Source organism: Arvicanthis niloticus, chromosome 2 (genome assembly GCF_011762505.2).
Source record: "Arvicanthis niloticus isolate mArvNil1 chromosome 2, mArvNil1.pat.X, whole genome shotgun sequence".
Taxonomy (NCBI): domain Eukaryota; kingdom Metazoa; phylum Chordata; class Mammalia; order Rodentia; family Muridae; genus Arvicanthis; species Arvicanthis niloticus.
The window spans coordinates 147,891,075-147,904,992 of record NC_047659.1 but is presented as its reverse complement, the minus strand read 5'-3'; the positions used below and the strand labels follow the sequence as shown (position 1 = coordinate 147,904,992).

Sequence of the window (13,918 nt, the reverse complement as noted above, 5' to 3'; positions counted from 1 at the left end):
CTAAGAGATTCCAATCCTGCCTGATATAAACTGGTTGGATGTACTGAGAAGGTCAACTCCTGGCCCGTTCCAAGATGGTAAGTACAAGAGGATGGAAGTGAGACCCTCAGAAGTTCCTCACCTTCAGCCATCAACACCACCAAACCAGTGAAAACTTCCAAACACAAGCACTAACACTGACCACATGGCCCAGCCGAGAGGCTCACAGGAACACTCAGGTTAGAACAGCTATAGGGGCAGCTATGTGGTATGAGAAGCAAGAGTCCATCACAGTTCAGAGTTCTGTGGGTACAAGAAACTGCCACTAATTTATGGTACTGTAGACAAACAAGACGATCTGTGAGGCCATGTGAGAGAGCATATTAGATTTTAGCCCTTGTAGAGGAACCAAACCTGTCTGAAAGTAGAGACAAAGACCCCATTTCTAACAGAGTTGCCAGTGTGGACCAGAGTTCTTATCTAGGATTAGTATTAGTTCTCCTAAAATTTGGCACATCTTCTCAAAGTCTGTAAAGGGAGTCAGGTAGGGAATGGCTCTTTGGGACCTAAGAAAGGGCCACACCACCTTTGCTCAGATACCCCTAATAGTTTCCAGAAGTCAAAAGCAGAATTGTATCAGATTTCTTTTTCAGACGGAAAATTATTCCTAACCCTGGCCAGCCTATCGCAAAGTCTGGGCTCACGTTTGCTTTCACTCCCTCAAGAACCAGCTTTGAGACTTTTCACAAATAGTTCCTTGTTACTGGGATTTGAAGCTGAGGTCCCAGTTAGTCAACTAATCACTTAATCAGGCAATTAGGCAACAGCTGCTGTGGAGGCCTGTGGGGCACTGGCACTGTCCCCATGTCATTTGTTCCAAGTAAGTTTGATACCCAACTCTGAAAATTACAGAAAAGGTCCCCAGTCAGGTGGGCCTGTACCTTCCCACCCAGCTCTGGGCCCGAGTACATAAAGCTGCCAAGGCCATCTGAACAGAAACTGGAAACTCCTTAGACATAGAAACAGGAAACATCAAGCAGAGTGACATGAGATCCAGCCAGAGCTTCAGATACTGTAATGAGATCAGACATCAGTCTTGAGCCTCCCAGGGTAATCTGTGAGCACACAAAGCACCTAGTATAACTAGCATCAATGTCCACTTATAAGAACACATGAGAAGCTGAGTATGGTGCATCCTTGTAGTCCCAGCACTTGGGAGGCAGAGGCAGGTGGATCTCTACAAGTTCAAGGTCAGCCTGGTCTACAGAGTGAGTTCCAGGACAGCAAGAGCTACAAAGAGAAACCCTGTCTCAAAAAACAAAAAGAACACGTGAGACTCTCATGAGCATATATGAGTACTTAGAGCACAGTGAAGACTCATGTGCAGTCTCATCTATTAATGTTAAAGTTGGGCATAAGTGAGTGATTGACAAGGCCTCCGGGCCTCTGTGTCTCCTATAAAAATAGGAGAAAAGCCAAAGCCCAAAGTGACCCTTCCTCTAACACTTGGTGCCATGTGTGCTCATACAGTCATAGGTGTTCACGCATGCTCTTGGGCGGTTATAGGGGTTCATAGGCAGACACGGATGTTTGGGTGCTTATCAGCACTCAAAAGCAAAGTCTTTGAGTCCCTTGGTCTTGGATGTCATGTAGCTGAAGCCAGGATCAGAGACACAAGCAGATGGAACAGGTAAAGAGCTGATGGATGGCTGATGAGCACCTCTCAATAGGCATTTTGGAGGCTCTGAGGGTCAAAAGACAAGCTGCAGGCATCTAAGAACCCACTTTGGGGAAGAGTCCAAATCCCAGATTAAAGCACCAAGATCTAACTACTCCTCCTTTAAAGGGACCGACTCCCTTCCCCAACGAGGGTGATAGGAATCGTGACTCACCTGTCCTCTGGGAAGGGAGCTGGCTATCGATCAAAGAGGAAGGACCCCAGATGAAGAAAGGTGTACATTTAAGAAAAGGGTACATTTAGGGCAACCCTAGCCAGCTCACTGATATGTCTCTAAGATATTGATCCTGGCCCTCCCCAACTTCTGCTTCAGCAAAACTTCTCTGGGGGCCTGTAATGGATGTTGAATTCCACCAAAATACAAACTGGAATGTGTATCAGTTCCTTCAAGGAACTAGGAGTTAAATTAAGAGCTAGGGTTAAATTCAGGGCATGGGAAATTTTATAGACGTCCAAGAGGCCTCACTGAATCTTGCTTATTCCAATCCAATCTCCTCAGATAATTTTGTAGCAACCATTCTTCAGCCTCCCAGATAACAAATGTCATTTTAAGAGCTCTGTCTAAGCTATGGGGGAGCCCAGGGCCAAGGGCACTGCAAGCTGAGGAATTTTGAGGCAAATGGGCATAAACCCATCATCTATGAAGAGTCTCACAAACAGGGCCACATTCAAATGAGTTTATCTAATATCAAGATTTACACATACATAATATTCTTCTCCCAAACCATAACAACAAGCCCTTTGTGAGTCACAGTCTCTATTCTGGCACCCCACAGTGTGAGCCCCATCCAAATAGAGTTCTTGCCTGCTTCTCAAATTAGAGCTATACTGTCCTGATAAACAGAACCTTGGAGAGGTAAAGAACATGTGCTAGTGACACATAAATGATCCCATGTCAATAGATGGTGTCACACACATTTAATCACAGCACTTGAGAAGCAGAGATAGGAAGATTTCTGGGAGTTTGGAGCCATCATGGTCTATTATAACAAGCTCTAGGCCATCCAGGAAAACACAGTGAAACTCTGTCTCAAGAAATAAAAATGCTCCCACCATAGCCTGTGTGTTCTCAGCCAGTGAGTGAGAGCCATGCATACTATAGATCATCCCCACGTGGCATGGTGGAAAGCAAACATGTAGACACATAAGTGAATATCATTATATGCAAAAATAACCAAAAGCAACCTGTTGTGGTTTTGAGGGCCATGGTGACAGTCCAGATGCTAGAGAAGAATAGTGCGAGGGTGACCTATGGTAGGGCCAACTGGGAGCTAAGAAAGAGCACAGTTGGATAGAGACAGCAAGATATGTCACAAAGAAAAACTGCTACCTCAGAGAAAACAAGGGTTATGGAACTTTTATAAAAATTACATTATGGGCAAAAAGATGGTGAACAATGCTGATGCAATAGGAATACGTTCTTACCTGAGGTCTGCACCTGTGGTCTCTGGGGGTCCTGGGTAAGATAAAGAGAAAAACAGAAATATACATACATAGGACATAGGCTTTCAGATGAATGTTTCCCTAAAAGTATAAACCTAATAAAACAACTGACACCTTCACAAGGACAAGATGCCCACCCTTTGCTGACCTATAAGAACTTCCCCTGAGGTTAATAGAGAAAGCTGCCCCCTTAACAAAGTGCTTGGTCTGGGATCCCTACACCAAGTGTGCATGCACACACACACACACACACACACACACACACACACACACACACCAGATTTTCAGAGAAGACCTGATAGTGTCTCTACCCTCAAGCTCAGGGTATTATCTCTCTGTAATTGCAGACTGATGTCAGCTTTTGGCAGGATATATTACCTACCAGATTAAGTTGCACAAAGATTAGGCCCAACAAAGACAGGGCTGGTCACAATGATGAGAACTAGCTACAGGATATACAGGAATCCAACCAGAATAGGCAGCGCTTACACATTCAAAACTTTTGGATACCCTGTGAAGCCCAACTGAAAGCTCCAAGTAAGAGAGTTGGGTGGGGTAGGGGGATGGCCAAGCAGGGAAGGCTTGGTGTTGATAAAGTGAAAAGGGCCTATCTTCCCCAGCATTGGGAAGGGTGTATCTTTATCCACCCATTGTCAAGCCCACCCAACAGCCTTCAAATCCTCAACAGCACCAACAGTGATCTCTGGAAAAAAAAAAAATGGCCCACTGGTCAAAGGCCAATGGTGGCTGAAAGCCAGGGACCCTTCCTTTCCAGATGAAGCAGTTTTCTGACTAAACTCTACTATCCCTACTCTCTGGAACTGTACTTGTCTCCACACATCTGCCTGAGACAAGTCTGTATGAGCTGAAAAGGGCTTCAGGAAACCCTTAAATACTGCATCAAGGAACAGATGAAGAACCCCTAAAGTCCCAGGTGCCCAGCGTAGGCCAAAGGCTACCAGGAAGCTGAGCATCTAATTACATCAGCAGTTTCAGAGAGGGCAGCTGCCGAAGATGGGGACCAGGCCAGACTGAGTTGGCACTCACCTCGGAGGGTCTTAGACCGTGTGCGGGCTCGCTTGTCATCACTTTCTGAGCTCATCTGCAAAGTAAAACAACCACATTGTTAAGAACCACCCAGGACAAGCATCTGCCCTGTCTTAAACCATCAGGAACATCTGGTCATTTTCTGACTTAAGTCTTGTTGTTGGCAGGAAGATTATCTGTGAATGACAAGAATGAGACCAAAAGAAGCAAGTTGGGAGAATGTTGGGAGTTCTGCTGGGGAGAGACCACGGGGCTTAATGGTATTTCATCCACACCTCCTAGTGCCTCACAGTGCTCCACCCACACGGCTCTAGGTTCCTATCTACCCACAAAAGCCTCATGTACATGGCTATTCCATAATAAAAGGGGCTCCTGGCACACCCACTGCTTACCTTACCAGGCAGGTACTGAGGTACAGGGCATGTTGCTGACCATAGATTCAACTACTGGAGATGGGACTGGGTCAGCGTAACATAGTCCAGGGCCTGGCTTCCATGGACATTTTCTTCCTACTTGACACATGTTTTAATGTTCCTAACATACTAGTGTCATATGGGTAGAAACTGGTTGCCTGAGCAACACTGAGGTGTCCTCTGGCCTCTGGACTGCCAAGTCCAGTAGAGTCTTCACTAATGTCACCTAGAGCAGCCTCCACAGGGCTGCTGCCCACAACATGATCCGTTTAGAAAACCAGGGAAGAGCTACTATGAAGGTGACAACTATAGACAGGGCACATCTGAGGATGAGGGTCCCCAGGTGAATCCTTATCTTGTGTCACCATGGCAAATCTGAAGGAACAGATAAAAATGCTGGCAAACTCTGTGATGTAGGAAACAGTCTTCTGTTATCTGTTACAGATAACAGGACTAGGAGGGGCAGGTGTACACCCAAGCAGAAGACTGGCCAGTCAAGACTTACTACCTGTCTCCACAGTCAGAAGAGATAGGAGGCAAATCAGCACCTGCCCAGACCATAGATTCCATCAGGACAACAAAGCTCTGTGCGAGTGGTTTGGCAAAGAGGGAAGTAAGAGAATGGGATATGTTGTAGAAGGAAGAGAATGGCAAGAGTCAAACCTCTACCTCACCAACCAGGAAAAAAGAAAACAGAATTAATTCCTCAATCGGCAGATGAAATTCACAAGTGAACTTTTCTATGAAGCAGTATAGCATACAGTGATCTATATAATTTGTTAAAGAAGAAAAATAAAAAGCAGGGTAATTTATGCAACCTGTCAACTCCAGGGTATGGAGCATAATGCCATAAGCCATGTGTTTATTATAGCCTTCCCATAGAACAGAGACAATTACTATAATTTCTATTTTTAAAGCAGAGGCTCCCCATGGACCAATGGCTCACATTTAAAGTAAAGAGAGGAGCAGGTGTCAAAGGGACGTCATTACATCTATGGGCCTTCAAACGTCGATTACACTGAGCCAGTGCACAACGCTTTCTGAGGCAGGGCGCACAATACATCTGATTGCCCCATGCCTGTGTTCAGCTGAAATGTAATCTATAGCTTTTTGTGTCACTTTTCCCAAGGAAATTGGCAGGCATTCTGCTAGATTAAAGTATGCCTTGGCAATTTGGATTTCCTGTGGATAAATTATTCAAAGGGCAGAGAATAGAGAGGGTCACAGGGATGTGTAATGGGCATTGCTTGCAAACTGTGAGCTCCCATTGATGACGCTAACAGCTGTGGCATTCACTGTCCTGAGCACCTTCTGCACCTCCTCTTTGCGATTTACTTGCACCAAGTATTCAATGTACAAGAAGTTCTCTTCAGTTTGCATAGCTTTGATTTAAGAAGGAAACTCCTTAACTTGTGGGAGAGAAGCCAGGCTCTTTAACATGATGAGAATGTGTTCATAGGATCTGGATGACTTGTGAAGTCAATGCCAAGGGGTGATTCTCCTCTCACTTTTGAAATTGACAGTGCTGTAGAGGCATCTGGCACAGTGTGTGAGAAATTCACATGCTTTCTTTTGCAAAATACTGCAGAAGGTGTCTACAGACATCTCACCTGTAAGTAGTATACCCATCAGGCTATCATGCTCAGGGAAGCGCTGTGCCTAGCACTGCCCAGACGCACTGACTAATTGGCCTGGCATCAGATCCTAAGACTTCCTGCCTGCTCCATACAGGAATGGTCCCTGCCTATGGCACAACTCACTGATGCAAAGGCAATGAGGTGCTTCTCAGTTTTCCCTTAATTTGTTTTTTTTTTTTTTTTTTTTAACTAAAACAAAAACAAAATAACCCTTTTATTTCTTCCAGGCACAGACAGGAACTGTTTTTGCACAACTCATACATAACTCAATGGCCTCTTGCCTTGAGGGTGAAAGGGTCCCTTTGTTCAGACAGATAATCTTGCTCTACTGTGAGATCAGAGATCTTTCCCAAGAATATCTGCTCTGTTTCTCTAACATCAATGTCATACTGCTGACAAAGCACATTTTTAGTTCTGACATTTTATCAGTTTTACCTTGTATAGGAAACTTAGAGAAAATAATTTCCAAATACAAGTTGTATTCAGCCATAGCTATTGCATTAGCCTGAGAGAACTGTTTCTGCATCCAGACACTAAACTTGATCCCTGGTACTATCTTAAAAGCAGTCTCACTGGAGGGTGTTTGGTTGGTTGGTTGGTTGGTTTGGTTTGGTTTGGTTTTGCCTCAAACTGCTCTGTATTACTTTAGTAAAAGCAAGACTAGTCATTCAGGCTTTTTAAACACAATTGCTAGCCCCTTTTCATACTCACTTGCCAAACTGAGCTCCCTGTGTTGAACCTTTACAAAGTCAAGTATCCAAATATCAAACACAGCAAGCAGCTTCCAAACCTGCAGATTACTTTTGGCTCTATGTTGGTTGTCTGAGGAATAAACTCAGAACTCAACACAGACAAAACAACAAATAGCTGGGCTTTAAGAAGAAACAATGGGGCCAGGCATGGCGGAATACATCTTTAATCCCAGCACTGGGAAGACAGAGGCAAGCAGAGCTCTGTGAGTTCAAGGCCAGCCTGGTCTATATAGCAATTTCTAGGCCACCCAAGGCTATATAGTGAGTCTTTATCTGAAAAAAAGAAGACAGGGCAGGGAGAGGAAATAATAATCATGAGTTTAGTTTAGTTTAGTTTAGTTTAGTTTAGTTTAGTTTAGTTTAGTTTAGTTTAGTTTTCTAGAGCCCACAACCTCCAGGATGGAAGGGTTGCCTACCCACCTCTTGCCTGATAGTCAAGGACTATCCAAGGACAGAATCTGCTGAAACTTGACCCCAAATGGAAGTGAGTTGGCCTTAGGAGTTTTGCACATCATTCTAAAAAGGCAATGGGCTATTCAGTAGTGAACTCAAAGATAAAGTGACTGTTCCTACCCCTAGTCAGGTTCTTAGGCTCTCTGATCCTGACTAGGGATAGGAACAGTGATCTGACAAGTGACTACCTAAGATTATCCATGAGAGACACCTCAGGATTGAGGCCGGTTATCCTTAGAAGCCAAGAGCACCTTTGGATAGACAAATCAAACTCAATGGTCAGACCCTTGCCATCCTTCTGCCACATCTCTATTCCTAACCAGCCCATTTCCTGAAAGGTCCCCATCTTGTGCTGAGGAGCGCTCCCACCTTCACAAATGTGAGATCATTCACTGCCTCTTGAAGATAGCTATTCAGGACACATCAAGCACAAACAGCAGATGGAGAAAAGAGTGAATATGTGGGGCAGTCAAAACTATCTTAGAAGCTGGTGCTGGTGGAGGAGGGATATATCAGAGGGAGAGGAGCAGATAGCTGCAGAGTCTTGGCTAGAAATTCTGGGTCTCTTGATACCATGGGCCATTCATTCTAGCCCTAGACTGGAAGAAAATACTTTGGTGTTTTGTTTTACTTAAAATTTACTCTAGCTAGGAGCGATGGCACACACCTTTAATCTCAGCAGGATTAAAAACTGGCAGAAGCAAACTGATCTCTGTGAGTTCAAAGCTAGTCTGGTCTACATAGCAAGTTTCAGGACAGCCAAGGCTACCTAGTGAGACAGTATCTCATGGGGGGGGGGAGAGAATGTGTTCTAATAACCAGAAAAGCTGAATATTAGAATAGACTTAGGACAGTTTTTAAAGTCATAGGATCATGTAGATTACAGGGTTCTAACAGAAGATTAAGGTTTTTGTACATACTTTCTCTAGACACCTGGGGGAGGATGTCTGCTTCATCCCTGCCCAGAGGAAGGAGCTGAAGTAGCTATGGGGTAAAAAGGTAGCAAAAACTGGCCATCCCTTGCCCTGCTTCACTTGGCAGTATCTTATTCACTCCATTGAGAGTAAAAAGAAATACACTGGTTTGTCTTGTGTTCGGTTCTCCCTGTGGGAGCCAAAAGAGTCTTGTGTCCTGACAGTAGTGTTAACCTGTGCAGACCCAAATCCAAATCCAAATCCACCACTGGGTTGGGGAAAGGGGCACCCCACTTAGGATTCATATGCAACCTTCAAGCACCAGACTTACTTTCTCCTCCATGAAAACTGCAATAGGGACCCTCAGAGTTTCTATCCCATTTTCTTCTCACCATTAGTGGTTGCCCTTCCTTCTGTATATAAGCTCTAAGCCTCTAGGTCAGCTCATAGCCACAGAAGGGTGCAAAAGTTCCCCTAGAAGCCCAATATACACTCTACTTCTTATTAGCGGGATGTCTGTGACTAAATCATATGCCAATGCCCATGTATCCCACTAAAAGTCATCATAGTACTTCCTAGTTCTGCTCACCTTTGGGGATTATCCCACTATGTGTCTGACATGACCTTCACAGGTCTTCCACCAATTATGCAATCTACTTACAAGTAAGTAGACCTGCCACTTACTGTAATATAGAAATGTCACTACCCATGGAACATTATTCAGAAAATGCCTCAGGAGGGGGTGGATATCTTCTGACAGTCCTAAACATGAGATCTTGGCTCACTCCAACCCTAAATAAAAAATTATAACCAATTAGGCTACCTGGTAAAGCAGCCATATCTGTTTCAAACTTCATAAAAGGGATTTCTTTCTTTGTTTCTTCTTTGAGACATGGTCTTGCTGTGCAGCCCACGCTGGACTTGTATTGACCCTCCGACTTCATCTTTCCAGGTGCTGGGATTACAAGTGTACCTAGTTATAAATGGAATTTGTATCTCTCCAGGTTGTTGACCCAACAACATCAAGTCAGACAGCTCAAAAGGAGAGTCACCTCCCTCCCAGAAGGTAATTCTGTAATTGTCCTTACCAGAGATCCTTGTACCATAACTAATTGTCCACTAAGTAGTGTATGCCTTGGGACCAAAGGTTTTGTTCTTTCAGGTTCAGAAGGGGTTCAAGGTTCACCATCTGTGCCTAACATACTAACATATGGTATTCCCTAACATAGCAACACAGGCCTTCTCTGACAGCCCTACATGGTCCTAAGCTATCCAACTACCTTCAGAGGGTGAGCACCTCACTGATCTTATTATATGGGCCACTTTCATTGTCCTGCCTCTTGGCTCCTCATCTTACTCATGTGACATCTTAGGTCATTAACCCATGCTATTTCTCTTAGTCTCTGTCAAAAAAGATCACCTGTGCTACCCTTCAGTTCTAGCCCACCAGCCCATTCACATCTTCCCTCCTCTACTGGCCTATTGTTCATCTTAATCTTTTGTTTCTTTCTTTGTTTTTAAGTGTCACCATGTAATAGCTATCTTGGAACTCACTATGTAGTTCTACTTGTCTGGGCTTGAGCTCACAGAGATCTGTCCAAAGTAAAGGAAATTGGCTTACAGATGCTACAGTTATAAAGCCTTGGTGCTGCTAACAGGGCCCAAGTGTCAGCCCCAGGCTCATTACCAGAACCTGCATTCTGAACAGTCACATATAGCTCACAGCAAGCTCAAATCCTGTGAGCCTGTTGTGCCTGGGCTGTGGAGAAATCAGAGTCTTCCTACTTCACTTTGACAGGGTATCAAGCAACTACAGAAACTACTTTGCTCAGAGCCTAGCTCAAGTCACTTTCATGGTCATATGATCTGACACCCATGTCTCTTGGGGAATCCTGAGAACTTGTGTACAGTGAAGTGAGAGAGGTCAAAAATTCAGTAATAGAAATAATGTTTTACCATAATATTTAGTACACTGTGTTGATAATCTTCAGCACACTGATAAGAGAATCAAATGAGTCTGAGTGCTTAGCAAAGTGACCATAATAGACCTGCTAAATGTACATTTCTATCACCAGACATAAAGGAAAAATAGTATATTCTAATAGTAAAATGCAAGTAGTCTGAGATGTCATTCTGCCTTAAACTCATGGTCTTTTGTATCTGTACCTGGGCTGTCCCTTACCCTGGATGCCATGCCTAGGTGTTGGCTGAGACACTCAATGCAAAGCTTCAACATGGCAGATAATAAGTTGACATCTGGACACCAGACAGATGGCTCAGTAGTTAACAGAACTTAATGCTCTTTCGGAGAACCCAGGTTCAGTTTCCAGCATTCAGTGGCTTACAATCCTCAGTAACTCAGTTCCAGGGAATCCAATGCCCTCTTCTGACCTCTGCAAGTACCAGGTATTATGCATGTCATGGACAAGCATGCATGCAGGCAAAATATTCATAGACATAAAATAAGTGAATCTGAAATATTTTAAAAGAGGTTAGCATCTGACCTCCAGGTATGGATATGCCACATGCTTCTCTCTATCTCAGCTCTGATGTCATCTGCTCTGGAGAGTGGATATCAGACAGAGCAAGTCAGTAGGAAGTTGTAGAATTAGAAGGTTAGTGGCCAAAACCATGGGCATAGACACAGACACTATCCCTAAGATCAGGAGTATCCTTGGGAAGCAAGGGCCTGTGTCACCTCTATCATGCTTTCTGGGCAGGCATGAGTAGGGTGCATCATCTTCCACACTTAGAAAGATTAAAAATAAAAGATCAGCAGACTTCACAGATTCCTGCATCACAATTAACTATCAAAACCTGGGGACTCTGAGCCCACCCAGGCCCAGACAAGGTATGAAGAACAGGTGACAACATACACAACTTATTCCAAGTATGAATACACAAGGTGGAGAGCTGGTTGAAAGGTAGGGCTCTACTATCACATTGAGTTTTATCTATTCATCCTTCTTCCTATAACTAAAAAATGACTCGGTGATCTTGGTCCCCATCTCGACTCTGAAGGACCCATGGCCAAGCCCTTACCTTGCTGAACCTACACAGGAAATGCCTCTCAGTTCTGCAGCCACTGGTCTTGTCTTCCTGTGTCCACCTCTGAGTCAGAAGTTTGCCCCGGAACTCATTTTCTGAGGGTTTAAAAGAATAGAAGTTCAGAAAAGGGAACTCTGACAAATATCAGCCAGGCAGACCCACGAAGAGAAAGAAAAAAAATGCAGGTCACTTTTAAATGTAGCATGATACAATCTCTGGAATCTATCAGAAAGACAAAAATTCACTGCTCATGGTTGTTCCCAGATAGGAGGAAAGAAAGAAAGAAAGAAAGAAAGAAAGAAAGAAAGAAAGAAAGAAAGAAAGAAAGAACTCTTACTCTTTAGAAGCAGAGGGTCTACACCATGGCCTCACCTCTGATGGCTATTTTGCACATGTCAAAGGGTGTAGACACCCAAAATGGCTGTCCAAACTCAGGGCTCTAGTGTGGACCATATGAGACCCACCTTGAAAACAAAGATGGCATTGAGACATTTTGAAAACTAAATGACCAATGAGTGAGTAACTCAATCATAACTACATTTTTTATTTTCCCAAAAGAATATGCAGCTCAGATCCATTTGCTTTTTTTAAATGTATATTATGCCATTCACCTTCTCAAGAGCCCACTGAGGAAAGTGAAGTCCATCCAGTGGGCCTGATCAGCTCTGATAACACAGCCTCTCACAGGAGCCCTGCCCCCAACAAGCACTCATTACTTGTTTTCAGTGTATTTTCTCCTCCTGGTTTTTACTTCTCTCCAGGGCAATGCCTACAGTTAATATTTAATTCTCATAATTCACATAAATTCACACATCTAAGCAGAGGCTGAATCTATCAGCTGGACACGACAAAGAAATTCATTGTGTACCTATTCCCTGAACGTCATTCCCTGTCTCCATGACAACCTGCTTTGTATGCTGCAGAGTTTCAAAGGAAGGTCATTAGTTACCAACAATAAAAACAGGAAATGAATATTTCTGCATTCTGCTTTCTTCTCCTAGGAAATGTGTTTAGATTTTGCTAAAGGCAGATTGAGTGTATGTTATCATAAATATTATCTTCCCCGCCATTACCCCATTTTTTTTTTTAGTGGAATATATCCCCAAAGCTGTTTTTATCCAGAATTCTACCACTCCTGGCCCCAGTAAGCCTATATTGTGACCATCCTCTTGTTCCTTCAAAATATCTCCATCCCCTTAAAGGGCTCAGAGTCCCTTCATGAGCCAAGACAAAGAATAAATTAGGTGTAGCTGCCAAATATACAGTCTTCAAAGGAACAGTGATCCTATATATAAGACTTGGCACATCCTAAATCATAGATTCCTAGAAGAGGAAGCCTTCTTCTCTTTGAACTGTGAGTTGCCTATTTGGAAATGCTGAGGACCAGTTTCATTTGACCATAAAGGGGTGAGTTGTAGGACTTTTCTGACAATTTCTCACAATCTCCAGGTCTCTGGGTCCCATCTATAGAGGGAAATTAATAGTCATCATTGAACAGATATCAGGACTACCTTCCCACAGATATATCTATACAATCTCTATATATATCTATACATCTACATATCTAATCTATATCTCTCATCTGTATATCTATATATCTCTCATCTCTATGTCTCTGTCTGTCTGTCTCTCTGTTTCTCTCTGTCTGTCTCTAGGCAACTGTCACCAACAACGTAAAGTGTCTAAGAATGGGACCCATGCAGAAGAAGAGGCTAGGCAGCTTTGCACATTGGGAAGATTACATAATTGGAAGGCTTCATCCTTCCAACAGAATTCAAGAATTGTGCCAGCCATTAGGTACTCTTTATGGGAACTGATGTATAAGGGTTATCATGTGTCTCCACTGTATCATTAAGGGACTGGGAGGCAACTGGACCCTGAAAGGCTCAGGGTTCTGATTTCAAATATCTGTCCCAGAGAAGATGCTATAGAAGCCTGTGCACTTACTGGTTCATGAGGCTCAATCAGAATTATTTGTGAGGTAACTGGAACATGGCTCAATGACACCTGGAGGGAAATACTTAGTCTAAATTATGAAAGGTGTCCCAGAAGCTACCTGCCCTAAGGTGTCTCCTATAGGTCTCTTCTGCTTCTTATCTTGACCTGCATATGTATCTGAAAAGGAACTTCTAGTGTTTTGTGTGATGAGAGATAAGCAGTATACAGCACTTCTATGGCCTCACCATTTCTAAGAATTTGGAAATCAGCCCTTTGGGATTTTCTACCACCTTTAACCCAAGAACCACTGTTTTAAGTCAGCCTGCGACACCACATCTGCACAGCAGAGCACCAAGACCTTAAAATCATCTACTTCTTAAACTGTGGCTCTTACCTACCAGCAGTGACAATGCCAATGAAGCATTTCAGAACAAGAGCAAAGCACAGGCTTTCCCTCACACCCCCTAGAAACAGAGCACACAGTTCAGCAAAGTGCTGACACCCATGTTAGAGCTTTGTACAAAAGGTCCTGAAAGCAGCAGGACACAATTTTACT

General features: G+C 43.6%; 1 protein-coding gene across 4 annotated transcripts in view; it reads right to left on the bottom strand.

The window, feature by feature from the left end:
• Positions 1 to 13,918, bottom strand: part of Myt1 (myelin transcription factor 1) — a 71,027-nt gene that overhangs the window by 43,947 nt on the left and 13,162 nt on the right. For all 4 annotated transcript variants that reach the window (XM_076930470.1, XM_034494555.2, XM_076930469.1 and 1 more), the window contains exons 2-4: positions 11,419 to 11,519; positions 4,208 to 4,262; positions 3,143 to 3,173 (exon numbers count right to left, since the gene is read on the bottom strand). In XM_076930470.1, coding sequence (XP_076786585.1) covers positions 3,143 to 3,173; positions 4,208 to 4,262 — 86 coding nt within the window. In that variant the 5' untranslated portion in view covers positions 11,419 to 11,519. The remainder of the gene's footprint in view (positions 1 to 3,142; positions 3,174 to 4,207; positions 4,263 to 11,418; positions 11,520 to 13,918) is intronic.